The sequence below is a fragment of the Phasianus colchicus genome, chromosome 1 (assembly GCF_987193195.1).
Source record: "Phasianus colchicus chromosome 1, bPhaCol1.hap1.1, whole genome shotgun sequence".
Classification (NCBI taxonomy): Eukaryota; Metazoa; Chordata; class Aves; order Galliformes; family Phasianidae; genus Phasianus; species Phasianus colchicus.
Window position 1 is genome coordinate 48676537 of NC_143436.1, and position 27850 is coordinate 48704386.

Here is a 27850-nt window from a genome sequence, read left to right on the forward strand (position 1 = left end):
CTGGGAATGAGAATCCACCAGACACCCTTCTTCCCAGAGATGGTGAAGCAACATCTAGCAACACAAGGGAATGGACTTTTTGCCTCACCTCGAGGACCCTGTTCACAAATACACTTCTGCTTGGTCTGTGAATCCTGGAACTGGTTTAGTGAAACTAAGTGTTGGGCAGAGAAGCAATGTCCAATAGCCACACCACTAGCTTTGCTATGCCAGAGTGCAGTGATTCTGACCATAACACGCCATCACCTTCTTACCTCCCAGTGCCTTGCAAGGTGCCAAGCTCTTTGGCATCCCTGTGCCTTCTTCTTGAATATCCAGGCAGGAGTGTTTGCTTTCATTTGGGCTGGGCTTAACCTGACTGTCTGTCCTTATGCTGGGAACCCATTACACACACAAACCAAAGCCCTCAAATTGACTGGCTGTTATTCCTAGCTGTGACAACCAAGCCTAAGGCTTGGCACTGGTTTGTTTATTTTTGATGTATTAAATCTGTCTCTGTGAATTTCCCTTTGACTGGCAGAGACATGCCAGGTTTGGGAAGCGTATGTGGGAGAGGGCTTTGTTTCCAGATGAACACTTTCCTCTGTTGTTTTTTTCCCAGTCCCACCATACACTTAGCATATTCACAGGTGGTTGGGAAAAGCAGCAGGTACTCCCAACCAACAGCACAGAGGACAGGGCTGGGAGAAACAGAAATGCCATCTGCCCTAAAATGCTCACAAACATGGAGATGGTAGAGTCCTGAGAGGGGCACCAGGGTACAGAGACTTCAGCTGGCTTCTGTGTAGCAGCCAGCATCTGTGATATGTTGCTGGAGTACAGCAACAGATTATCACTATCCTGATAGCACATAGGTGGGCAGAGACATCAGTTAACACAGAAAAGAGCTCCAGGGGATGAAGAAGATGGTGAACTGGATGTCCAAGACTTTGGGACACCTGCATATCATCATCTGTCATCACCAAGCTCGAGGCTTGGGAGGCCAAGTGGTGATAAGGGGGCCCTTGGCTGAGGAAAGTGCTCCTGCCAGACAATCATCTCCTATGGAGGAACAAGGACAGGCACGTAACTAACTACACATCTCTCCCTTCTGGGGCTTGTACAGAACTCAGCACAAACAAGATTTTACAGTTCACGAAGCCCTTGGGGGATTGTCTGGGAGAAATTCATTTGACTGCAGACCTTACTGGAGTTAGCTGTTCATTTCAGCTTAGGTCTCTAAGCAGACAAAGGTCTTTCTAAGAGCTAGAGAGTATTTTTTTATTGATTGGGTGATCCAGCAGGTTCACTAGTGAAATGGCTATTGAGAAAGACAGGTGCCTGCCTCAAAGAGTTAAAGTGGCAGGTAGATCATAGAATGATAGAATCGTTTGAGTTGGAAGGGACCTTTTATGATCATTAGTCCACTTCCCCTGCAATGAACAAGGACACTATAGCTTGATTAGGGTGCTAAGAGTTCCCCCATCCTGACCTTGGGTGTCTCTGGGGATGGGGCATCTACTGCCTCTCTGGGCAACCTGTGACAGTGCCTCACCACCCTAACTGTAAAAAGCTTTTTCCTTACATCCAATCTAAATCTACCCTCTATTAATTTTAAACCATTTCCCCTTGTCCTGTCCCAACAGGCCCTGCTAAAGAGTCTGTCCCCTTCCTTCTTACGGCTCCCCATTAGATACCAAAGGCCGCTCTCAAATCTCCCCGGAGCCTTCTTTTTTCCATGCTGAACAGCCCCAGCTCCCTTGGCCTCTCCTCATAGGAAGGTGTTCCATCCATTGGATCATTTCTGTGGCCCTTCTCTGGATGTGCTCCATCAGGTCCATATCTCTCCCATACTGAGGACTCCACTTTTAAACACTGTACTCAGGTGAAGTCTCACCAGTGCAGAGCAGAGGGTCCAGGCCACCTCTCTTACCCTGCTGACCATGCTCCTTTGGTTGCAGCCCAGGGTATAGGTGGCTTTCTGGGCTGCGAGGGTACACTGCTGGCTCATGTCCAGCTGCCATCCACCAGTACCCCCACATTCTTTTTGGCAGGACTCTGCTCCGTACTTTTCCCAGCTTGTACTGGTAGTGGGGGGATGCCACAACCCAGGTGCAAGACCTTGCCCTTGGATTAATTGAACCTCATGGCTGGACAAGTAATATGGGAGAAGGCTCATTCTACAGATGTCTACGGATGTTTGGTAAATAATATATACACAACAGAGGCTCTCATGCAATATCTGCTTTAGGAAAATTAAATAATATCCTTACTAATCTTAGGCTTAGCTGGCCATCAGTGTTGCAAATGCTTGTGTACTGAACATATGACTCATCTGGTATGTCTTACTGGTAAACACAGAACATCATATTCCAGTGTAAGTGGACTGTAAGGAGCCTGTAAAGGTAGAAATCTCAATGAATACAGCTTAAGGGAGCCAGAAAGTATCACCTATGGAACCCATTAGTAGAACAAAGGGGAAAAAAACTTTAGTTAAAGGCCCAGGAAGGACAAATTCTCTTTGTTGGTGAAAGTCTTTAATGAAAAGTCCTATTAAGGAAAAACCTCTAGTGATTTTGGTTCTGATACTGAATCTTAAAATGCCATTCTTTGTCACATTCAGTGAGAAAAATGGGTGATTAATGTCAGCACAGTGGACCCCGAACGACATTGACCAAGACAAGTGAGGGAGGCTGAATCCAAGAATGTCACCTTATACCTGCAGCACTGGTGCTCTTCTTGTGTATCTGATCTGGATTTGCCCATGGCATCTGGCTACAGAGAGGGAAGAGCTCTGAGTCAAAGAGGGAAGAGATCTGAGGAAAGTTTCTTACCACATAGACCACTGGCAAAGCTGCACAGTGGCATGAGATGCTTTTAGAAGAAGACTTTTTCATACTGAAGATATCATAAAATGTCAGCATGGTACATTTTGGTACCTCAATTTGTACTGAATAAAGTTGCAGAAGTGGAGTAACAGAAGTTGATGTGAGATGTTTTTTGTCTCCTCATCTACGTATGTTATGATTCATTCGCATTCTTTTTCATATTACCATCATCTCTAATTATTTGATTTTGTGCTGGGAACTTAATCTCCTAATCAAGGTGCCATCACTATGTGCTGTTCTTGTAGCTCTTCTTCTGCCTTTCTTCCAAGTGCTTTCACATCCCATTGCTTCTTTTACAGTGTAAAGGAAGTTATGGCTTCTAGTGATAAAGTCATTATCCCTGATAAAGCAATGAATTCTGGATCCAGTGCCATTTCATGAAGAAGAGAAAACAAATTCAAAACAAATAAAAATTCATCTATCTTTTGTTCACCTTTCAAATTTATTTCCTGCTTTATGAGAACAATGTTTCTTTATAAAAATAATCAGTTGTCAGATTTAATAAACAATAAATATATCTCCAAGGAGAGTATAATTAGTGTGTGAAATTCATTATTATTGAAGGTCATCTAGTCCAATGACTTGGCAGGTATGTGATGTTAGGAACATTAATATCATTTGTAGTTATGCACCAGAAGATAAGAAGAATCAGACTTAATGCTTCAAGAGATAAGAAAGTCTTTCTTCTCACCACAAACATTATTTCACAATTAGCTGGGTATCACAAATTTCCCTCCAGACCTCCAATCTTCCTTTGAAGCCTATCAGCTCCCGACAACAGAGACCAAGATCAGGGCTTGGTATGCCACAGAAAATGTTACTTACTTAGTAAAGACAAAATTTATGACGCTATATATGTACTGAACCTAAAACAGAACAAAGAAACAGTGGTGCTTGTAAATATTTCAGTGGTCTCCTGCATTCAAGACAGCACAGAAATGTTTCAGTCTGATCTAGACTTCACAGGGACTGGCAGATTTTGGATCTAAGTTCACTATCTAAGTTCACTGTCACGCTATCTAAGTTCAGTGGTTAAAAAAGTCATAATATTTTTCTTTCTTATTTACCAGACAGATGAGCAAAGTGAAGCAGCAGCTGCTTTCTTATCACTCTGCATATCTGTACAGGAAATACGGTGGGCAAATCTCATCTGATCCCAAGGAATGAATCACGTCAGGACATTTTTGCGTTCATGTGATAAAGTGAAAGGGTTGGGAGTGGACAAGGAGGAGTGATTTCTGCACCCCTTTCCCACAAGAGTGCAACCCAGAAGTATGCTCTGTTTTCATGGTCAGATTTCAAACTTCTTCACTTGGTTTTTAATAGGATACTGGAATGAGCAATTTTAGTTACTTGTATTGTTTAATCCCTGCAAAGGAGCCTCTGCCAATTTTTCCAGCATCCAAATATTAACAATATCCTTTCTCTTCCTTCCTTCCCAGACAGTAGAAGAAATAGGCTTGGTCTATGTGGATGTGTGTGGGTGGGTGGAGGTGAAACCAAAGGAAGCAATAGAGTTAGCTTTTAGCCCTGAATGCTTTGGTTACATTTTTTTTTCAATGAATTAAATATCCTTGGTCTGGCTTCTGTGAAATTCTGCTCTTCTGTGCTATGAACTTCCCGTTACCGGTAATATTTTTTTCATTGTTTCAGGCAAATACAGCTGTTCTGGGAAGTCCTGGCCAAACATGAAGAGTTTGTATTTGAGCTAAATAAATGGTATTTCATGGAGAGTGCTATGTATTGGAGTTGAAGGCTTGAGCAGCAAGCAAAAGTGGAAAGTAATGATTTCCTATTGAACTGTACTGCTGACCCCAAACATTCCTGTTATTATATCCAGCTTGAGATTTTTCCAGGACACTGGGTTTCATTTTTAGATCTGATGGATTACAAGGAGTGACTTCGAGGATCACAACTCCATAGACAATGGCTGTGAATTTATACCTGGTCACTAATATCTGAATCACAATAGATTAAAAATTAGCCACCAACAGCAGAATACAGCAGCTAAAAAACCCAATCTGTCAATCAACCAACCAACCAACACAAATTGGAAACCTCTTTTTATGAAAGTGGCTGATGGGGATACAAGCCCAGGTTCTGTAGAACACAGCAAGTGAAGGAAGAATGATGGTTTTACCTCTGGATTTGATCAGAGAGGAACGTTCTGGGCCTTTTCATGGCGTTTAACTTCAGTCCTACTCCTTGGCACTGGACTACTGAGCAACCAGTCAGCTTGAAAATAACTATTAGCTGGCATGGGGATCTTTGTCCTTCTCCATAGGAGACTGACACTACCTATAAATTTCAGATGTTAGTTTCTAAAATACTCCTAAGACTGTACAAGGCATATTTGCTTTGTTAGAACAAATGTCAATTAGAACTAGTAGGTATTTTCTCACTATGAACTTCTTTTTTGCACAAAGCTGTAAAGCTGGTGGCAAAATTCTTCTCAGGGGAAAGGTAGAAACTGATTTCAAAGATATGTATTCAAGTATTTTAAGGAAAAAAAACCCAAAGCCTACTTCTTATGAAATTACTCCTTTATCTCTACCACTGAAATGGAAATGAATCATTTTGATTATTTTGAAACATTTTTTTCGTTTGTTTGCTGTGAAACTAGATTTCTTTGGTTTATGTGTACACCATTTCTTTTAATCTTTGAGAATTTTTAAATCTAGTTTTGAAATGTTTAGATCTGTGTTTTTCCCAGGTTGAACAACGGATTTTTGAACTAGCTGTAGGGTTAATATCGGGTAGTGGAGTGAGTTTGTTGCCAAAACTAGCACACATTCAGATATGGATATCAAGTTCTTTAAATGTCTGAAATGTGTTCAATTTATTTTTATTTCATACTCTTCTGACTAGCTTCTGTGTTTAAAAATCATCCCTCTTTCTAAAGCTTAGTGTCAGTATGCTAGTTTTCAGCACGATTTATTTCATGAGGTTGTTGACTTTAATTATATTGTGGATACTCAGACACTGTTACTTAGTGGCTGAATTATACTTGCTCCTTGGATCTATTCCTAGGCATTACTTAGAACTAAATGAAAAAGTAAAAATAAAAACTTGTTTTCTCATGTGCTGTAGAACTAGTTGTTCCAAAAAGCACTTGTTTATCACGTTGAGAAATCACTAAGCTGTAGCCCATGTGGTGGCTGACTAACTTACATCCTGAAACATGGGAGTGAGCTTGGAAAGGGCAGTCCAGCTCAGTGAGTTCAGTTCTTGCTACTCTGGGCAACCTGGGTTTGGAACCCATGTTTGAAATGCCATGAACGCAATGGAGCTGATGGAGTTTATTTCCCTGATGTGGTGCTCAGCAAGTGCCAAGGCCTTCCTAGAGGCATGAGCTGGGCAATCAGAGTGGCTTAAATAATTCTACCTTCCTAGTGCTTATTGCAGCACGTTCATAGAAAACAAAGTCTATCTTTTCACTGAGCTCAATGAGCTGTCCTTTTCCTTTCCTTCTTTATTTTCGAAACAGCCTCTTTCTCCTCTCCTTCTATAGGAACTCTCAGTCATTCCTTCCACTGATGTTCCCTTATTACTTTGTGTTATCAACTAACCTCCTCAGCAAGTATTCCCTTTCTGAGCAGTCATTAATGGAAATATTCAGTTAAGACAATTCAAAGATGAACTCGAATGGCAATTTCACAACATTTCTCCTTTCCACTGCTCAAACTACTGAGTTTTCCATTTGTCTGCTTCCTTATCATCTCACAATTTAATACCCATCTTATCTGATTTAACTAATAAAGTGCAAGATGGTACTGTGGCCAAAGCTATTCAGACATCAATGTAATTGAGAACACACAGACCTTCTATGCCTCAGTTTCCCTCAGGGTTCTGCGTTGCACAGGGCTGAATATTCAGCAGTACCTGAGAGGCAGTAGAAGGAGCACAAGAGATGTTCTCCTCTGCCCACTGCTTTTTAGAGGTGGTTCATGACAATGACTCCAATGACCCTCAGGATGTCCAGGGAACATTTTACTCCTTCTCCCTTGTACTGGCAGGAATTAAATAAGAAGACAGAGCTCCAGCCCTCATCTGACATTTCAGAGATCAGGGCAGAGCTTTCCTTCCTGCATCACCCTAATGCTCTGCAAACTGCCTGTAGTAATAATAGCATGATTCCAAACCAGGAATTTCCATGTCAGGTTTCTGTTCTCAGTCTCCGAGTGCCAAGATCTGCTTGTGCAAGGACACACATAATGTGGTACCATTGTGCCACAGACAGGTCTGAACTTTCCACAGTCAAAACTGGAGCCAGCAGTGTGCCCTCACAGCCCAGAAAGCCAACCACGGGCTAGGCAGCATCAAAAGTAGCATAGCCAGCAGGGTGAGGGAGGTGATCCTGCCCCTCTGCTCTGTGCTGGTGAGACCTCACCTGAGTACAGTGTCCAGACATGGAGTCCTCAGCACAGGAGAGATATGGAGCTTGGCTGAGCTGGAGCACTGCTGGTGTGGGTTGGTGCATAGGCTCAGCATCCTGGTGTGGTGCACATGGGTACCTGGCCTGGGTAGTTGGGTGTGTGGACAGAGCCAGGAGCCCTGGACCCCAGTATCCCAACCCAGCCAGCACACATCCTGGGCTGTCCAATGGCTTGTCTAACTCTGTTGTGGGTCTGGAGGAGGGGGCACCAGTTGCAAAAGGAGCATGAAAGGAGATGGGAGAAGGCCTCCTGCTCCCTATGGAAGAGCAGGTGCCCTGGCCAGCAGCATGGTTTTGCTCAGGGTGGGCATAGAAAAGGGGGAGACTGAGCTTGTCCTCTCTTTATGGGTACAGAAAGGCTGTGCCTCCCTCACCCTCAGTGCCTGCTCTGGTTCCCTCCTCTCCCTTTTGGCTTGAAGTTTTTATTTCCTGGCTGAGGGCTGAAGGTGTTTTGACTGAGAAGGTGGAAGCTTGAGGGTGGATCGAGAGTGGGAAACAGAAGGGGGAGGAGTCACTCATCAATGCTAATAAATAAAAGGCCCTTCTTTTTCGTGCAGGGCCCAGGACGCTGGAAGAGCTGCCTGTTGGACGAGCTACAGGCTGGCTGGAAGGAACGGCTCTGTGAGTACGCAGGGACTGCCTCGCTTTGCCTGGATGGCTGCTTGCTATAATGCCTGTCTGGGGCAGCTGCAAACTGCTAGGAGTGGTTGCTGTGTCTTGTGTAAAACTGTGCTTCTCCATTTCAGCAGGAAACGGGACAGAGGGCTGCTTTTCTGAATATTCCTTTTTGGGGGAACTGTGGGAATCCCTCAGGCATTTGCTGGCGGTTCATCTCATCTTCTCTTTCTGTAGTTCTAACCAGTGGATGTTACTAGAAAGCATGGAGATTTGGCTCACTGTGACACACCATGTATTATATGTGAGGCAGCACAGTGATGCTGGGGAGGGGAGGTGTGTGCTGGAAAAGCCAGGGTGCAGGCGGAGTGTACAGGAGATCATTCTTTCCAGGGTAAAATGCTCCCTGAAGTCAGGTTATTGGTATAGAGCCAGAATGTTCATCGATCCCTTGGAAAATGCTTTGCTTCTGTGGAGAAAAATTAAACATTTGAGTTAAAGGATGTTTGCAGCACAGCATTTCTCCTGCAGTGATTGCATGGGATACTCCAGGGATCTGTGAGTTTCTGAAATTGTAGTGGAGTATTCCAGAGAGTAGAGGGCTCTGCCCTGAGTGAAGATAGGTAAATAAAGACAGTTTGGCTGGAAAGTCTGTTGGAGTTTCCCACTCTGTAGCATCACTTTCATTCCAAAGTACTCCCAGTACCTTCTTCCCTGTGCCCCACAGTTCTCCTGCTAGGTTCTGTCCCTCAAGCCTATATTTCTTGGCAGTTCCCAGAGCTGCCAGACTGTACAGAACATTCAGGAAACCTACAAAATCCACATTCAGCACTAACTCAAAAACCCTGGGCTCCAAGGAATGCAAACAATCCTAGAGCAGAGAATTCCCTTAAAGAGACCAGAGTGGTGGGGCACAGGGACAGCAGACAAGTCTCAGTTCTCCTAGAGCAGATTTATTTTAGTTATAGCACAGCCTGGTTTTCACCCCGATTTTAGGCTGAGCACCAAATGGGCATGATGTGGATGATACAGAGGGCATTGATGGTGGGGGACTGAGCTGCACTTTGCAGCTTGCATAATGCCAGCCCCACCACTGCCATGGGAGTGCTGGCAGACACTGGGTACTCACCTCCCCTCACTGCCTTGCCTCTAGTAACTATTCCCCTTTGCTTTTCATCCAACAGCCATCTCTGTAACAACTACCCTCACCCCCCTCCCTGTCCCCCCATTTAATTCCTTCATATTGTACCACAGAGTTGGAAAATCAAACTGCCACCTTACGTCCATCACTGCTGCCCAAAACATTGGTTCCAGACATGTTCCTTTGGTGCTAGCAGGTGAAGTAATGCTCACAGAGACTGCTGGCCTGGGAGATTAGTACTGTCTGAAAAGCCTTCCACTGGTCACCCAGAGAGGTGATGGATGCCCCATCCTGGAGACATTCAAGGTCAGGCTGGAGGGACTCTGAGCACCTTGATTTAGCTGTAGTGTCCCTGTTCATTGCAGAGGAGTTGGACCGGATGGTTTTTAAAGGTCCCTTCTAACTCAAACTATTCTATGATTCTATGACTTCTGACTTTGGTATCCAGTGGGACAAAGGCTGCTGGTGTCAGAGCAGAGGCAGCAGTCCTGAAACATATCTCCTTTCAGAAACATGTTGACCTTTGGGCTGGAAGAGCAGTGTAGGACCACAGTGAAGACCTGCTGAGATAGCACTCTAGGTGCTGCTGTTGTCTCAAATCTCATGGTCCTTTCAGCAGAAGGAATCCTTCTGTATCACTGCTTGCAGTGATACTCCTGGAGCAGTAAAGGAGGAGATGGGAAAGAGCATCAGTGCTGACTTCTTGCTCCAGCATCCTTCAGGCTGGGAGGGCATTGGGATCAGCTGGGGGAAGAGGGGCTGAGCGTAGGGGGAAGTGCATGGTGCCTTATTCCCTACATCTCCCCCAGCAGAAACAGGACAGTCTGGGATCTATTTATCCAGACAGAGGATGGTGAGAGCAAAGAGAGCGGATCAAAAACAAAATATGAAAGACAAACATGTACATTTGGGATCAGCACACGCCTCTCCCTGTGGGCCCCTGGCAGCCCTTGGAATTCCTTCCACTTGCAGCCGGGTTCCTGAGTGCGGAGTGCTGGGACGTGCTGGGACGTGCTTGGGACGTGAATTATGGCATCTGTCCCTAAACCAAGAGAGGAAGGGGTATGCCCCCTCCTTACTGAAGCCTGACTCAATCTGCTAATAGAAGCTGTGTTGTAACGGCTCCATATAGAGTGTGTATCAACCAGCAGCTGCCTTCCTCAGGTTCTTTCATCCCTCCTGGATCTGTTTTCATAATAAACATTTCACTGCTAATTTTGCAGGACCTCTGTCTGTCTTCAGTGGGAAGAGAGTGAGGCGCAGCAAGAGACAGAGTGAGAGAGTCCTTGCACAATGCGTGCTCTCGTCGTCCTTGTGCTCCTGGCCGTCTTGGTCATGGCCGCTACTTGCTATGGTAGGTGAGCTGCTTTTACTGGGTGGAGCAATGACTCCAACACTGCAGACATCTTTGGGTCTGTATGTGTTATATTTACCTTTAACCCTGCGGGTGTGTTCTTCTGGTCTATGGTGTGTAAAAGACTGTGAATTCCATGTGACTTACACATGTTGTACTCTTTCTTTCCCCAGAGTCCCATGAGAGCATGGAATCCCATGAGTATCTCAGTAAGATTGCTTTACTATTTTCTTGAATTCAAAGTGCACTACAGACATCTCCAAGGCCATTTCCTTGTACTTTACTGTGGGGATTAAATAGACAGAACCTCTTGGTCCAGGGATACTAAATTTAATGGGTTACAGAGTGTCAGGATAAATAGGAAGAAGATTAAAATGGAATTCACATGTTTGGGCACAATTGCAACTGCTGTGCTTTGCAACAAATAAAAACTGGAAAACACAGAGACATGAGTTTAGATCCCTGCTGCATGTACCTAAACCATGTTGAATGGTACCAGAAAAGGATATTGCTCAAAAAGCTCAGGAGGGTACTGCAGAAGCCAGTAATATGGGTTGTCCCTATGCAAAGATGGGGAGAACACAACTCTCTGCACCTTGGAAGAAGCAGGTGGGATGTGTGGGCAGGAGGGATCCTTGTTCTGGAAGAAGGAGTTAGTGTCACAGCAGAAGCATGTGAGGGTGGAGAGTCACTTAGGAACGAGCAGAGAGTTCAAAGCTAAAAAGAAATTAAACCATCTGGGAGAGTGACTTCACAAAGCAGCTAGTCAGAAACACAAGTGGGAGCCAAAGCCAAAGACTCCTCCATGCTACAGTAGGACTGTGCTGTTCCTCAACAAGGACAGAAGGCACTTTCAGGCCCCTCACTTCAAAATTTCCGCAGAGACCTTTGCACTGTGATTGCCTAACCTTGGAGGCAGATAAACTTGTTCAGGCCCTTCCTGTTTTCCATCATAGCTTCACAATCCTGCTAATTCTACTGTGTGTGCCCAGACCTCCCCTTGGTCTGTGCCACTTGGCACCTATCTCTTGTCCCAGCTCCACCCAGCCAGAGGGGGACATGGCAGCAGCTTTCCCCAGGGTGGCTTGAGTAACAGGAGAACAAAAGCAGCATGTGTGCTTCCATAGAGGTTGCATTTGCAGAGGGAGAGCTTGTCAATGAGCCAGCAGGGCAGGCAGGAGGAAATACTAGAAGGTCCTGGGTCTCACTGTGTGTGGGAGGGCAGACAAGGAGACTGTCACAAATGTGGGAGAGGCCTTTGTGGAAATCAGGTCTTGCTAAAAGTGTTTATCTACTCTGAACCACCTCTTGCCTTCTCCAGACCCCTTCCTTAACAGGCAAAGGGCCAATGGCTTCATGCGAGATGACACAGGACTAAGAGCTGTTCTTCAGGAGAGGTATGTTATGGCACCAGAACACTGAGGGTGGGAGCGCGGAATAGTATCTCTTTGCCAGTCATGGCTGGTACCAGGGGAGAAGCCACAGTCACTCCTCATAAGCCCCTCTCTCTGCTTGAGCCAACCCTGGGAGAACCATAGAATCATTAAGGTTGGAAAAGATCACTGGGGTAATCTAGCCAAACCATCAGCCCATCCCCATCATGCCCACTAACCATGTCCCTCAGTGCTACATCCACGTGGTTCCTGAACACCTCTCAGAAAGCAGAGTGGGTCCGTGCATTCAAGGGCATGTTTTGCACTGGAGGAGTTCTTTTTAAATTTGTCAGAAGGAAGGAGTAGCAAAAGGAGAGGGAATCAGTGTGGGCCAGCCAGAAGGGAAGCTCAGTTTGAGATCTTGTTCCAGTCCTCAAGACTTGTGCAGAATTCACATAACTTTTTTCTAAATTGCAAAGCCTTTGGTGGACTTCTTTTCCTCATCTTATAGAATGCAGATACAGGCAGTTTTACATCTTATGCAGGGCTTGTGAAAATAAGGGCTGAGGCACAGAAGGGATACCCTGTCAGCAGTATCAGGTAGCCCTTAGCAGGAAGCTTCTTGCTCTCCTTTTTTCATGTGTGGGGTTAGGGAAGAGCAGAAGAGCTGAAGGGATCAGACTGGGGCACTATTCCTGCAGCAACGGGTTGAGGCAGGAGCCACCCTCTTATCCCCACCACCCTACTTAGCCATGAAGTAAAAGGTTACCTAGGGAAGCAACCTGCTGTAGTCACACTGGTACCCTGGGTGTGGTGAACACTGATATGCCTTGGTATGCACTGATATGTCTTAGTATCTTGGTGTTAGAGGCTGGGATGGACCCTTAGGCCTGGTAAGGCAGAAAAAGGCCATAGATGTGTATTTAAGATAACACCCCTAATTTCTTTTTGCAGGATCAGGGAACGTAATAAGGCACCTCAGGAACGTCAGAGGGAGATCTGTGAAGACTTCTACCTGTGTGAACAGTATGCTCTTAACCACGGCTATCCTGCTGCTTACAGGCACTATTTTGGGAGGAGGAGGAATAAGTAAAGATGATCTGTCCCCACCCTGGGGCTTGGACCTCAGGGTAACCTCCTAGGAAAAGCAATAGCTCTGAAACATACTCAGTTGCTTGTGTCCCTGTATGTTATCCTGCCTGCTGCTTCTCTCCCATGTAGCCATGGATTCCTACATTGTGTTAATTAGCGCTGAGCTGATGTAGCAGAGATCAGAGAGAGTTCAGGATGTGGGTGTTTGCTGCACAATAAACTGCTGGTTTGACACTATCATCTCATGACTCACAGTATTTTAGGGGATGACTTTTCACAAAGAAGCTGAGTTTCTTTATCATAGAACCTGGTGCAGATAATGGAAACAAGTTCTTACCGCACAATCACATGAGGTTTAAAAGAATGTACAATTATTTTGCTCCAGGGCCTACAACTGACTTATTTTAGACATCACTGGCAAATTTCAGTTCCCAGCCTCAGGACATCTTAACATGGTCTGGTGTTCAGAAGGCAGGGTGAGATGCACTTTTTGAAAACAAAATCTCTTCGAGATTTCATCACTTGGGTAAACAACATCCAAGTGTCTGTTTAATCCTAAAGACAAAGTTGGTATGAAAACTAGTGACAGAAAGAAACTGCCATTGGCACCTTATTTTCCCAGGCATCCTTTGATCCTGGTGTATGGTGCTTCTGCAGAAAGGAGCACGTGGCCCAGATTTTATTCATATTTTCATCAGGAGTGCTGTTTTATCTCTTTTGTTCCAGAAAACTTTAGCATTAGCCTTTTACTTTGAAATATTATATGGAAATTATTATTTTGTATTTCTTCAGCTAAAACCAAGAATGCAGACATAAATTCTCCTTGGCTCAACACCTTGCTCTTGTTGACACAGAAAATCAGCTTGAACTGTAGAATCATTAGGGTTGGAAAGACCAGTAGGATCATTGAGTCCAATCATCAGCCCATGCCTGTGACTGCAATAGACCATTTCTCTCAGTGTGACACCTGCCCTGTTCTTGAACACCTCCAGGAACAGTTGTTCCAACACCTCCCAGGGCAGCCTGTTTCAGTGCATCACCGCTCTTTTGAAGAAATTTTTACTGATATCCAATCTGAGCCTCCCCTGGTGCAACTTGAGGCCATTCCCTCTTGTCCTATTGCTGTTACCTGGGAGAAGAGGCCGACACCACCTCTCTACCACCTCCTTTCAGATTGTTGTAGAGAGTGATAAGGCCTCTCCTGAGCCTCCTCTTCTCCAGACTGAACAACCCCAGTTCCCTTAGCTGCTCTTCATAAGACTTGTACTCCAGATTCTTCGCAGCTTCATTGCCCTACTCTGGATGTGCTCCACTGTCTTGATGTATTTCTTGTAGAAAGGGGCCCAAAACTGAACGTTGTATCCCCTTGTACTTTTTGTTTCCTCTTGTGTCTCTCTGAACCCATTAGGGCGAGGATAGCCAGGAGTCAAATATCAGAAAAAGAAGGGACAAACCAGAGATTCAGATCTGAGGAGCAAGGAGCAAGTCCTGTACTGTGTGGTGAGGAGGCCATACAATGGGCCTCTGGGCATGGCAAGTGACTGAAGGAGGCTGTAGGTCTCCTTCTTGGTAGCCACTCTGTCACCCAGTGGCACCAGGGACAACAGCCAGAACAACAGACAACAACAGACAACAGCTCCCACCCCTCTGTTCTGCTCACTCTGTCTTGGAGGCAAGGATGCAACTACAGCTCTTTGGACACCCATCAGTGTAGGGTGTGCAGGTGTAAAATCCTCAGTCTCAGCTCAGCACAGCTTGTTTCATTTTGCACATCTTCAGGTTTCCCCAGTGACCTGCAAATTAGAGAAATTGGAAATATTACAGCACACTGACAAAGTCTATAAGGTATGAAGTATCAAACTGTTAAATATTCTATGAAATTAAATATAGAGCCAAATCTACCTTCCACAGTGGAAACATACATCTTTTCAGAAATATGCTTTGTGGTTTTGCCAGCTTGGCAGATGAATCTTTGGGAAGAAAACAGATTTATTTATTGAAAACACTTCTGATAGGAAGCTCCACCCTGACAGTTGCTGAGGTTTTGTCCAAAGGAAAAAGTGAGAGAGAAATGAGTGTTGTGAAAAAACGCTGTTCAGATTAGGTATATTTGCACTCTCATTTGTTCTGCATATCCCCAAGGAGCTGAGTATTAAGATCACCAAAGTCAACAAGTCTGTTGTGTTTGGGTTTGTCTTGACACCGTGACACCACCAAAACAGAATGCATGGGGCTAGTGCTGTCTGGGTCTGTGTCCAAAAATGTCTAGCACTTCCAACCTCCGGTTTACCAGAATAAATAATGAATAATATCAGTTTTCAGAGGGTTTTCATTAATGTAAATGATAATCAAACATGCTTGAGAGACTAAACACTGATTAAAAAGCTTCGGAAAAACTAGGAAGAAAGGTTAGGCTGTTTGGATGACTACAGTTGTGTATTTATACTCTTTCAAGCTTTCTTTTGCTTATCCTTTCCTAGGATACCTATCACTGTTGATATTTATTTATTTTTAAACTGTTGCTCTCCAAGACACTTCTTCTGGATGTTGTTAGTATATATGTTCAGTCTGTCCTGGACTGTAGAAAAGCTAAACATGTTTTTTAATTCTGAATTTTCTCTGATTTCTACGTAAGATGAAAGACTGTGTTTATAATGATCAGCAGAATCTCCAGTGGGTGACTGCCCTTGGGAGCCTTTTAATTCTGTAACTCTGTGTGCGGGGCTGTGGAGGATCAAACACAAAGTGGAGAAAGATGTGATCCATGTGCTGTGTTGACATAACTTTGGAAACTTGGCTGGCATAGTAGAATATGGGAATATGGGTTACTGGTAGAAAAAAAGCATCTCAGTAGAGGAAGAAGAGGAGGTTTAGTTATAGTGTGTGTGCGCAGGAGCACAGTCTGTTGTCTGACTTGGAACAAATGTCATTCAGCCATAAGCTGAAATGTCACCATAGTGCAGGCCATACCTGATGACAATTCAGCATTTAATACAGAGCTACGATACTCACTAAAATTCTGCTGAACTGGGGAGACAAAAACACAGTCTGAGGTTATTTCAAATAACATGGTTGGCTACAAGCAGTGCAGGCTCTGGATGCTCCTTGATGGGTCTGAGCAGGGACAGCAGGGATACTTGCACACACATGGGGCTTTGCAAACACCATCACGCTTGGGGAACATGCTGACATGAGCTGTCAGGAGCACAGTCCTTGCTTTGGGTCAAGGCCTGGCAAGTGTCTGTTCCTGGCATGTGCCTCTTGATGTACCAAGTAACCATAATCACCTAAGTTCTGAAGAGTAAAACACCTCTGGAGTCTCGAGGCTTATTTGATGTTGAGACAAGAGAAGCCAAGCCATTAGCTTGGCTGGGAAGGTTTCCAGGAAGAAAAAAGAAAGGTTCCACCTCACTATCTACCAAAGATCCCAATACTGTAAACATCTCAAATCTCTTCAATGGTTTGTTGAAACTGTCTAAAGTGAAAACCTACTGTATATTTGCCCTATGAAAAACATTTTATGGGTGTCTTTTCCTTTGGAGGTGTGAGTGTGGCTGGGGAAAAGGGTCACCATCAGGTTCAGACTTGTTTTCCACATGGGAGAGTCCCATCACACCAAAGCATCTGCTTCACTTCTGGATGTGCTGGTCTCTCTTCTGGCTTTCCCTCAGGAAGCTGAATCACTTCTATGTTTACAATAAAAGTGATTTTTTATCCAGTTGTTTTTCTTCCTATTCAAAATCTGAGATAAAATCTTCTGGAAATGCCATGAGTCCAGAGATGGATGTCCAAATGGCTGCCAGGACCCAATGTTTTGTGGCCTGAAGGACAGGCTTTGTTTTGGAGCTCAGACTCAGGAACACAAGCCAGAGCCCTGATCTCTCCAGTCAATTACAGGATATAAAACGATGCTCAAAAGCAGGCTCCAGAGTGCCTTGGTAGCCTCCAAGAACGCTCTGAGTGTAGGGAGAGCAGCAAAGACAAAGCAGACATGAGGAAGCTACTGACACCAATGATCTTGACTCTGGCCTTGGCAGTGCACTGCTGCTGTGAGAAAGGTAAGGAAAGCGGACATCTTCCTTGAGAACACTGCTGTATCTTAGTCTGGGAGGCTGTACCATAGTAGTAAATCAGAGGGATTTGGGGATAGACAGCCTGCTCCTGGGTTCTTTCTTCTGTTGGTCAAAAAAAAAAAGCATTTGCATCACTGAACTGCAGCAGAGAATTCCAACATTTTGACATACTGAAGCATGAAACCAGTTTAGCAATTAGGTGAACTGGCAAAGGCATGCTGGGTGTTCAACCTTGGGTTATCAGGGTGAGCTGCAGGGCAGAGCTGTGTCAAGAACAGGGAGGGAGACTTTATTCCTGCCAGCACTGAAGTGTTGTAAAATCACAGAGATAGGCACTGAGTCAAGTCTTCACCTGCTGAAAAACGTGGAATGGGGAGAACTCTAGAGGGGAAAAAAAAACCACCTATTGATATTTAGAAAAAAAATGGGAGTTGTCCCATTGAATAAGAGCACATCACATTTGAAGATGATTTGGCATGGTGACATTATGATCAAGAGAGATCAATGCAGTGGTTAGCACTAGAATTCATGGAGAGGGAAGGGTGGGAAGATGAGAAACAGCAAGTGTTTCTGCAACAGGAAAAGAGAAGCCAAGTAGGAAGGGGCCCTGTCTGCCTGTATTATCTCATTCAGTGTTGAGTTTCAGCATCAGACATGTCATGATTCAGTACTGGCAAATATATTTTGTTTGATCTGTGTTTTCCTTCTGTCAGTCTCTTGCTCACTTTCTCACTGCTGAGTGTATCTCTGCTTTTTTTGTTAGTTGTTACTACATTCCAGATTGCTTAACAGCCTTGGAGTAACTTCTAATTTTTATTTTAATTTTTGAAATCCAAGGAATGTATACATTGCTTAAAAATAGAACTACAAACAACTCTTCTCACACACAGTCTTTTGTTTAAGCACAGTTTTGTTTGGTTTGTTGGTTGGTTTTGGTTTTTTTTTTCGGTCTCCACAGCTCTTTCTCTGCCTGTAAGCACACTCATGCCAAATACCTGATGAAATAGTGGGAGAAAAAACTTGTGAACTTGTCCTGTGTGGGAAAACCAAGATGAAAAGGACACCTACCATGTCTGTTAGAAGACAATTTGTTTGGATGCTTGCAGGGGGTATTAAGGATTAAGATTACAATTAGGACTGAAAACAGAAATACAGTGTGTGAAAAGTGTAGAAAAGTGTAGAGTTGATCCTAATTTTTGGTCCTAATTCTCTTTGCTGTCAATATCTTGTGATTTCTGTCTAGAGTCAGGGAAATCTCTCTCTCCAAAGATAGAAGAGATGTTCAGCTATCTAAAGGGGGGCTGTGAGAAAGAAGGGAACAGATTCATTAGCAGGATCTGTTGTGACTGAACAAGGGGAAATTGTTTCAAATTAAAAGAAGGGAGATTTAGATTGAATATAAGGAAGAAATTTTTTATAATAAAGATGATGAAGCACTGGCAGATTGCCCAGAGAGGTGGTGGAAGTCTCATCTCTGGAGACATCCAAAGTCAGCCTGGGAGGGCTCTGAGCATCCTGATCGAGCTGTGGTGTCCCTATTCATTGTAGAGGAGTTGGACCAAATGGCCTTTAAGGGTCCCTTCCAACTCAAATAATTATACGATTCTATGATCTTCTGGTCCTGTCCAAATCTAGGGTTTTGCTCAAATGCTCCCTTCCCTCCTGCTGTCCCTGCTCTTAGCATTGATGAGGAGGGAGGAAAAGGAAGGTCTGCCTCAAGTTTCCACTGTGCTGTATGGTTACTGTGTCATTTTTATCCTGTTATAAGAAAGATGGAATTAAATGCATCCAATCATAATGGGTGAATTTGGTGGTGGATGATTCTTTCCCTACATTCTGGGTGTTGATAAAACCTTTTTTGGGAGGGAGAGACCTTTTGGAAAAGGGAGAGAGCTGGATTCATTCAGTAAGCAGAACGATTCACTTAGAGAGAGAAGCAGAAGAGCAGACAGCACAAGCAAGTTCCTGTCTATCTGTCTGTCTTGCAGATCCCAAAGAGCCCTCAGGATCTCCCAGTGCTGCCAGTGAGTATATTGCTGTGACTGACACTTAGCTCCATTCTCCTGTATCTTTTTCCTTTCTTCCCTTTGATGGGTACAAGGGATGAACAAGAATCATACTGCATCTCCCTTTCATGAAACAGTGTGATGTAGGAGAAGCAATGTGTCCAGTCTCTGTGCTCCTCTGAGCTGGCCTCAGAAACCTCTCTGAAGAGACTGCTGTGCCCCCAGCCTCTTACAAGAGCAGAACCTGACTCAGGGCCTCCAAACAGTGGTCTTTGGATCTGTTGGTCAGACAGACTAGTGCACAGGACAGCAGAGAAGAAAGTTGTGTATCTGAAAGCAAGTACCTTCCTTGGCAGCTGCTGGGTGTTGCAGTCTCTCTTCTATTGGGTTGCCCATGCTGCAGGGAACTGCATACCTCTGAGTGTCCATAGGTATCACAGCAAGCTGATCCTGACAGAAATCTGCATGGAAAATCTCCCTTGTTCTTCCTTGTGCTCCTTTTTCACACCTTACAGGGTAACATTCCTGCTGGTGAGCATGAAAGTTGTTTTTCCAGTGAGCCAATACAAACACGAACTGGGAAAGAGAAAAAAAAAAACAAAGCGTTCAGGGAAAGGCGGTGATTTCTGACAGGCTGTTATTTGGCCATTTCTGTGCAGTCAATATCCTGTACAAGGGAACCTGACTAAACCTAGGAGACAGAAAGCAAGCCAAGACTCTGAAGTTAGCTGGGCCAGAGAAACAGAGTGCCGTTCCATTCATTTTCTCCTTATTCATATTTTATTCTGTCATGACTTTGTCTACTGAGCATTTGGTGTGGACTCATATGCTGTGTGATAAGGGAATAGAATTTAAGAGAGTCCTTTCTTCACATAAATGTGCAGGTTGGAGTGAGGGGGGAACCAAGTTGTAGGGCTTTGAGTGGAAAGTTGAGTGGGGAAAAATGAACTGGCAGTTGGGATAAGCTGCAGCAGTCATCTGCTTGAGAAGAGAGAGAACAATCACTTTTCAAGGCTACTCTGGTCTCTGATTTGTACAGACAATGGCCCTGCATCTCTAATCTGCTGTGTTCTCTCTTGGTAGGCATCACAGTTAAAAAGGAAGTTGCCAATGCCTTTGTGAAGAGGCAGAAGAGATTCGACATGTATGAATGGTAAAATCATATGAGTCAGGTTGAGAGTTGGACTCCAGAGGACTTTTTGGAAGAGGGGGTGGGATGTGGCAAAGCAATTCTTTGCTGTACATCTACATATCATAGAATTAAAAAGGCAGTAAGAACCTGCCATTGATAGATTAATTGTTCTTTTTTTCACAAATATTCCTTCAGGAGTTCATTGCTGATCTTTGTTATTCCCTCCCATGGAGAAAGTCAGCACTAGCTAATGGGGTCAGCAGGGAACAAGTTATGCAGAAACCCGTGGAGACATCAGATCCAAATTCCAGGATAGTGAATATCACAGATCCCTGACCATTGCCTCAATCTCCATACAAAGGACCTGTGGCTCAGTTGCAGTGCAGTGGTGAGGCTAAATCAAAAACTGCACTATTTGTGCAGTATATCCATTTGTTTGAGGGTGGTGAGGCACTAGAACAGATTTCCCAGAGAAGATGTGGATGCTCCATTCCTGGAGGTGTTCAAGGCCAGCTTGGATGGAGCCTGGGCAGACTGACCTGATGGGTGGCAGCCCTGCCTGAGGTACAGGGGTTAAAGCTCAACTATCATTAAGGTCCCTTCCAATTCTATGATTCTACGATCTAGGCAGAGAGATTTGGAGAAATCCTAGATAAAAACATTTGGAGAAATTTGAGCAAGAATGCTCTTCAGATATTTCCTAGAAGGAATTGTTAAGCCACAGTCTCATGTAGACCTGTGTAAAGAATAATTATTATTCAATACGTCTTTGGATTGGAAGGATGATGGTTTTATTTGGATGACAGAAAACTGGGAGTTCCCATCTACAGAGAAGAGGATCATAGCAGAGTAGCAGAGGAAGTCACTCGTGTTGAAACCTGGAATGATTAAAAACAAAATGAAATTCAGATGAGAAACTGTACTGACTGCCTCCGTACAGGTGGGTCACCATAAAAGTGGTTTCTGCAACAAGCATAAATGAGGAAGGACTTAGGTAGAGAGAGCTTGCTGTATTATTCAATCATAAGGTAAGGTTAGTCTGGAAATACAGATGCATCAAATAGAACTCAAGGGCACTGCAGGGAATTTCCAATACAGAAATAAAATAATAGCTTGTGATACTTTTAAGTCTTTTCCCATAGCAGCGTGTGCAGGAAAGATTAAGTGAGTCTGCAACAGGAGGTGAGAAGGGCATCCAGTGTGTGTAGCTGAGACTAAAAGATTTGGGTGTGCTCAGCATGGCAAAACAAAGCTGTGAAAGGGAAAGGATTGCTGTCTACAACAGAAGTGAGGGTGATGAGAGGAAACTACGAAAACTGAAGGAGAGTGAAGAACAGGAAAATGAGCAGAAACTGAGCACAGATTAAGATAAGCAAGAAATACTAAAATATAATAATTATAAAATAAATAATATATATGTATATTTTAAAAGACTGCCACATAGCGTGGGAATAAGGCTGGGGACAAAGACAAAACAAAACAAAAACCCCAACGTAATGAAGCAAAAAACTAACTCCATAAAAACCATAAGTTCTTCTATGGTCTCCTTTGCTGGTGAAACTTCAAGGAGAGTTGATTCAACTGGGTTCAGTTCCAACTTCTCCCATCATTTGACAAGGAGATCTATCCCCATGTAGGCACTGTGAGATGTCCCCTGCTGGAGCACTTTGGGGAGTCACTCCTCTCATTGTTTGAGTGTGAAACCTCTCCAACTCCACTGACTGAATGTGCAGAACAGCATTTTTCTCTTTGTTCGCTCCAGGTACTCTGAGTATTACAAAAGCCCAATGGAGCAGATGCGTGAGCGTTGTGAAAGCTACCCTCCCTGTGACTATCTGTCTGACCAAATAGGATTTCCCATGGCCTACAACCGTTTCTTTGGGAGATACTAAGGCTGGGATTATTATTTTGATCACCTGACCATTCTGAAAACCCTCAACAGAAAGAATCTTGTGGATAGGAAGAAGGGAAGAAGGACATCCACACTGAGACCATCTTCCACTGTCTCCCTCACCAGCTGAAACACAAAGGCTATTCCGCTTGTCTGGATTGCATCAGCTTTCTTGCTTTCATCAAAAATGTTTATTTTCTGGTGTCTTCTGTGGTATTTTCAGTGCCACCAGAAATGGTTGAGAAGACTCTGTGTTACCCGCTTCTTTTGTAAATACTATTACATAGCTAGAAATCACATCCCAGCATACTCTTCTTATTATTCTACCACAAAATTTGCCCGTATAATATCAACATTTAAATCCCCAGAAGAGTGTCTGAAGACCTTTTAGATGAGCCCTTCCCATCTGTGTGCTACATTCAGTGACTGTGAAAAATGAATTAGAAATCTCTTATTGTTTTTATTACAATTGATCTCTGGTGAAACTGAATGTACCAAAGTAGAACAAAAAAATCTGTCTCTCTAATGCTTTAGCTTTTGTGCTTGAAATTAAACATGTCAGATTGTCTCCCCCAAAGCAAAGAAAATAAAGCAATTAACTTTATGAAATAAAAATAAAGATGTTCAATGGTGGATTGAAGCTGGGACAGCATTTTTTTCATTCAGGGTGACTTGCCTTTATATATATATTTATATATATATATACACACATATCTTCTTCCCTCTACACTACTTCATTCTGTCTCCCCGTATGAATGTTATGCATCAGCAACTTTCAGCAGTCTCCCTTGACACAGTCTATCAAAATGTATTCCCTGAGAGGTAGATGGCAAATCCTGTCTCCAACAGTAGACACTGTTGAGCCTCAAGAAACTAAGAAACACCAAATCTCTTTTTCATGTAAGCTGGTGCAGCCATTCCCATATGCTGATAGCAATAAATACTTATTATGTAATATAGTTGGTGTGCTGCTTTTCTCTATTCCTCTGTACAGCCTGCTTCTGCTGTTAAGGAGATGTCTGGAAGGTAGAGTGGGATCCAGATTGATGAGATTTTCTTCCCCCCTCCTCTGCTCCATTGCAAATCAGAAATCATAGAATCACAGAATCACAGAATTGTTTGAGTTAGAAGAGAACCTTAAAGGCCATCTGGTCCAACTTCCCTGCAATGAACAGGGACACCTACAGCTTGATCAGGGTATAGAGAACCCCTTCAGCCTGACCTTGGGTATCTTCATGGATGGGCATCCACCATCTGTCTGGGCAACCTGTGCCAGTGCCTCACTAAATGACTACACCAAGATTCAGGTAATGACTCCAATACACCATTAGAGTGGTGGAGAGGATAGCTAGATTTTTAATGATTTGCTGCCTACAGAATTCAGCATTTCTCTGGAAGACCCTACACTAAAGTAAGGACATGGGATAAGTCTACACAGATGGCTGCTGTGTGTGCAGTCCTCCTTTGGCAAGCTGTTGTGGCTTGCTCTGGGTATACTGACCTTGGCCAAGGAAAAAAACATTAATAAGTACCTCTGCTTGTCTTGGTCAAATATCTGAGAGTGGTTCCTCTGTTGGCATAAAGTGATGCTTACAGAAAAACTCACCTTTGAAGGCCATCTAGTAAAATGAACAACATTCTCATAGAAAGCAGTGAAAATGTTGCCAGGAAAATACCGAAGAGATTAGTGAGCTCTCAGTATCTGCTGCATGAATGTGAGGGTTTGTTGTTGTTGCTTTTTTTTTTTTTTTTTTGTAAAAAGAAAATCAAATTTTCTGTCAATATTTACATATTTCTGTTAGTTTTATATTTGTCTCCTCCTTTTGATAAATATTTTTTTCTGGGAAGGTGAACATTAAGGCCTTGATTATGCGATCTGCACTGTGCCACCAGACCTTTATGTGGCCTTTGGAGAGCTGAGTGCCCAAATCGGATCACAAATGCAATGCTGGACTGCAGCAGCTCGATTTTCACCTACTCAAGGTACTCTTCAATACCATTATTCATCCTCTGCTGCCATCGTATGGCCATTGCATTTATCGCCGTGGCTAATGCATGCCCACCTCAAAACCTCTCTGACCAACTTATTATTAATAGGCAATGAGAAGTAGGCTTCGATTATCTGTGTCACAGTCAGGATGAAACTCTGGTAATCTTTAATCTTTTTTTGTTGTTGTTGTTTTAACAGAAATATTGCCAGAGGTCATGGGACTTTGCACGTGAGTAACTCATTGCCCTTTAATTGGAAGGGTGACTGCAAAGCAGCTAGCAGAGATAGATTGTTCTCGATGTAGAATCTGCATTTATGCATTCATTCTGAGTGCAACCATGTAATCAGGTCAACAAGGTGCCACTCTGCAGTGGTGTAGGTGGAAGATTGGCAGCATGCTATTAGGAACTGGGAGAAGCTAAAGAGGAGAGAGACATTTATGTTATCTCTGCCTCCAGATGGGATCCCAACCTACTGTGCATTTCTGGGTAGTCTTTATCAGAGCTCTGCACGTCCTGAAAATGACTTTTTAAACTCTCAGCCAGGGAGTACTCCCAACCTGACATATACACCTCAGGAGAGAACTGTCCTAGACCTCTCCAAGTCAGATTCCCTTCTCTTTGCAAGAGCAAGAGTGCAAAATACCTTGGAATAAAGAGAATTATCAAGGCAAAGGACAGCTGCCCTGACTGAAGTTGGAGTGAAGAAACAACTCATGAAGTCTCAATGCATCCAGACCCTCGTTTGTGGATTGTGGGCACGCTTCTACCAGTAAGCTGACTGTTGGGCTTGATCAACGACATCTGAATTGCTTGAAGAATCCACTGGGTGATCTTTGGTTGAAGAACTGTCACCAAAATTGGACAGTAAAATACAAACTCCAGAACTCCAGAAAAAAATGAGAAAGAAATGAATGCAAAGGTTCTCTGCTTGAGCTCAGTGTTTTTTATAATGTCTTGGGAAGACTCCAGGATGTCAGTGCTTCTGCTGGCCAGCATTCTGTTGCTGATCTTGCAAAGATTGGTAAGAGGAGTAAACCTGTGTTTTATTTGAAATGATGAAATCATTTATACTACTGAAATAAAACTTTTTTTTTTTTTTTTAAATACATTTAAAATATAATTTTTTAGGAGCTTTGGATTAATTCTGATGGAATTATTCCTCTCCTTTTCCAGCTTGTCTCAGTTGAAATTCTGCCAACAGCAGTGTGTGTTGGATGGGGCACTTACACCTTGTGAATTTTAGCTTCCCCTCAAAAAAATCACAGTATCATTGAGAAATAATTGGAATTCTCATGTGGTTTGTGGACCAGACTAACTTCAGAAGCTAAGAAGGGTATTGGATAATTAGTGTGTCCTTTCACAAATAAAATATATTAGAGATTATTTTCTTTTTATAGCACTGGGTTATGTAAAACCTTACTCATGTTTTTAATGTTTATTTACATGACAAGTCCATCTGGCCTCACTGAGACAAAGTGGGCAAATAAAAGTTTTGGCACAGTGCTGCTGTTTTCTCCTTTTTGAACATCCTGCTCTGGAGCCAGAATATGTCCATGGGGTATGATAAGACAAAAAGAAGAAATTCACCTGTGAGATGTGTCCAGGCTGCACTGACACAATGTTTTGCTTATTCTTTCTTTCTTCAAAATCACTCGCAAATCATGAGCAGAATATTGAATTTCATGCATTATAGGTCTGTCCTATGGGCCCCATCCCCTTGCCCTTTGCAGGGAAACCGTCCATAAGTCTTCAATGCTATTGATCTCCATAAAATAAGAACTCTAGCATTCTGGTTGTTATTTGCTGAAATGGAGCTTGGACCAAAGGTTGCTCAGGAAGGGTTTGTCAAAGATGTCTACTTTCTGTGCCTTTTCTGTCAACAATGAAAAACTGAAGGGAGAAGGTAGGGGAAAACCTGGCTTGCATTTACAGAGATACAGAAAAAAATCACACCTACGATGTTAACTATCATTTGCTTTTGCAATACAGGCAGTGTCCCACCTTATGATGGATATGGCTCTACATTCCTTTGATGACCAGTACCTGGGTTGCAGAGAGCAGATGATGGAAGAACTGGAGCGGGGAGACTATTTCCAGAAGGAAATAGCTGCTAGTAAGAACTATTCGAGCCTCTGGAATAAGGCTCAGGAAGCTTTGCTGAAGAGCCCTGTAGGTCTCCTGAGGGAGATGCATGATAGTCATGCCACCGTCCTCATGGCTTACACCATGAATTCTTCCCTGCACTCTCAGCTGAACTGGGCCACATCCACAGCAGGAAGGTCTCCAGAGCATTACAGATACAACTTCAGCTACAAATATTTTCACTTTTACCTAACGACAGCTATCCAGATAATGAAGCAATGGCAGAGCAGCAAGGATGGCATGGGGAAACGTCACTGTTACCGGGTGCACAGAGGTGTGAAGGACTTATATATTGAGGCTACAGTTGGCAGCTTGGTGCGATTTGGCCGTTTCACCTCCACCTCTCGCCTCTGGAATGAAGCCCAGAAATTTGGGAATGAAACTTTGTTTACGGTGACAACCTGCCTGGGAGCAGCTATGCAAGGCTTTTCTTACTACACATCTGAGAAGGAAGTCCTCATTCCCCCTTACGAGATATTCCTTGTCAAAAACTTCTTTCGGACGCAGCACGGTAACCGGCTCCACCTGCATTCTGTAGGGAACTACAGCAAGTACTGCTGCCAGCTCTTGGAAGGTATTGTATATACCCCTTTGAGTAGGTGGGATGCAGGCAGCCTGGTCTCCAGCAGCTCCATCAGCCTACACCAGATGTACCTACAGGGGGCCTCCTGCTGCACAGCAGGCCTTAGGGCACTTTGCAGCCTCTGCTTATGTTATCTGCTATTGCAAAGATGCTGCAGGACACATGCATTGTGTTCCCAGTCTCCCTTATTGGAAGGGCAGATGAGATTTGCTGGCAACTTGAATTCGAACATGTCAGGCCTCAGGACTACACAGGACTTTAGTGCAGTACTACTCTGGCAAGCTCAAATAAATGTAAACAAAACTACCCTGCTTCATTTCTGTTCTCCTTCCTGTGGCAGAAGAGAGGAGAGGTATTGAATGGCAAAACACATGGTATCAGTTTCTTGGCTAAAAAGATAACTCTTCAGTTAGATGACCTCCACAGTCCTGTCCTAAGAGTACACCACTAATATGGGATCCTGCTTTTGTCCCTTTGGAATGAGAATTTTTGCTCAGCACTAAGCCAGAATAGTAAGTAGAATTAAGGAAATGCCTCTTTGGGGCAAAGGGTGCTTTTAGAAAGGGCAGGAAGTTGTAGGCAGTCAAAGGAGATTTAAATGACTGCTATCTCAACTTTCTTTCAGCTTCAAGAATCAAGAACAATGGATCTACTGCCTCTGCCTCCGTCATTCTTTTTAGTGCAGTTGGCGTTTTATTGTACTGGGCCAGGCAATGACTGATTCTCTGGCTACATCCAGATATATACACTTGAATAACAGACAAGAAAAAACAGCTGGGTGAACTGCTTGGCTTTCTGAGCAGCTCCATGAAAGCTTGGTGCTGCCATTCCATTGGAAATCCCATGTCAAGAAATGCAGAACTTTAGGCACCTGAGAAATGCTAGCATTTCTCAGATTAGAGAGCACTTAAAGAAGGTGAGTGTCTTTGTTTTTTGGGAAGACTGAAATGAGTTGCTGGACACTCAGCATTTCTGACATCAGATATAGACACATGCAATGGCAGAGACCATCATGTAACTATTTAAATGTAGTGGCATGCTCTATCAAACTGATCAGCTGCTTCTACAGAAATCCTGAAACATGTTTGCCTGCACAGTTTGAACAGATTTAATGCTGAACTATTTTACGATTAGCTTGTTCTGTATGTATATTT

The 27850-nt window shown here is 43.6% G+C and overlaps 3 protein-coding genes across 3 annotated transcripts; all 3 read left to right on the forward strand.

Annotated features, from left to right (window-relative positions):
• Positions 1 to 7790: 7790 nt before the first annotated feature.
• MGP (matrix Gla protein) lies at positions 7791 to 13117 on the forward strand. The gene is made up of 5 exons (XM_031600368.2): positions 7791 to 7923; positions 10282 to 10412; positions 10586 to 10621; positions 11734 to 11809; positions 12740 to 13117. The coding sequence occupies exons 2-5, from the start codon at positions 10352 to 10354 to the stop codon at positions 12876 to 12878; spliced, it is 312 nt and encodes a 103-aa protein (XP_031456228.1). The 5' UTR covers positions 7791 to 7923; positions 10282 to 10351; the 3' UTR covers positions 12879 to 13117.
• A 3672-nt stretch (positions 13118 to 16789) lies between these two features.
• Positions 16790 to 22670, forward strand: LOC116233241 (osteocalcin-like). The gene is made up of 4 exons (XM_031600006.2): positions 16790 to 16935; positions 18939 to 18974; positions 20040 to 20109; positions 21851 to 22670. The coding sequence occupies exons 1-4, from the start codon at positions 16869 to 16871 to the stop codon at positions 21978 to 21980; spliced, it is 303 nt and encodes a 100-aa protein (XP_031455866.1). The 5' UTR covers positions 16790 to 16868; the 3' UTR covers positions 21981 to 22670.
• A 1542-nt stretch (positions 22671 to 24212) lies between these two features.
• ART4 (ADP-ribosyltransferase 4 (inactive) (Dombrock blood group)) lies at positions 24213 to 27828 on the forward strand. Its single transcript, XM_031600364.2, has 3 exons — positions 24213 to 24992; positions 25961 to 26687; positions 27322 to 27828. The coding sequence occupies exons 1-3, from the start codon at positions 24879 to 24881 to the stop codon at positions 27411 to 27413; spliced, it is 933 nt and encodes a 310-aa protein (XP_031456224.2). The 5' UTR covers positions 24213 to 24878; the 3' UTR covers positions 27414 to 27828.
• The last annotated feature ends 22 nt before the right edge of the window (positions 27829 to 27850 follow it).

What these genes read in the sequence shown, in the direction of transcription:
- LOC116233241 (XM_031600006.2), top strand. Translation starts at nt 16,869, where the DNA reads ATGAGGAAGCTACTGACACCAATGATCTTGACTCTGGCCTTGGCAGTG. An exon ending in AGGATCTCCCAGTGCTGCCA is followed by an intron (nt 18,975 to 20,039) that starts GTGAGTATATTG and finishes CTCTCTTGGTAG; the next exon opens with GCATCACAGTTAAAAAGGAA. An exon ending in AGATTCGACATGTATGAATG is followed by an intron (nt 20,110 to 21,850) that starts GTAAAATCATAT and finishes TGTTCGCTCCAG; the next exon opens with GTACTCTGAGTATTACAAAA.
- MGP (XM_031600368.2), top strand. Translation starts at nt 10,352, where the DNA reads ATGCGTGCTCTCGTCGTCCTTGTGCTCCTGGCCGTCTTGGTCATGGCC. An exon ending in CATGGCCGCTACTTGCTATG is followed by an intron (nt 10,413 to 10,585) that starts GTAGGTGAGCTG and finishes TTCTTTCCCCAG; the next exon opens with AGTCCCATGAGAGCATGGAA. An exon ending in GGAATCCCATGAGTATCTCA is followed by an intron (nt 10,622 to 11,733) that starts GTAAGATTGCTT and finishes TGCCTTCTCCAG; the next exon opens with ACCCCTTCCTTAACAGGCAA.
- ART4 (XM_031600364.2), top strand. Translation starts at nt 24,879, where the DNA reads ATGAATGCAAAGGTTCTCTGCTTGAGCTCAGTGTTTTTTATAATGTCT. An exon ending in TGCTGATCTTGCAAAGATTG is followed by an intron (nt 24,993 to 25,960) that starts GTAAGAGGAGTA and finishes TTTGCAATACAG; the next exon opens with GCAGTGTCCCACCTTATGAT. An exon ending in CTGCTGCCAGCTCTTGGAAG is followed by an intron (nt 26,688 to 27,321) that starts GTATTGTATATA and finishes ACTTTCTTTCAG; the next exon opens with CTTCAAGAATCAAGAACAAT.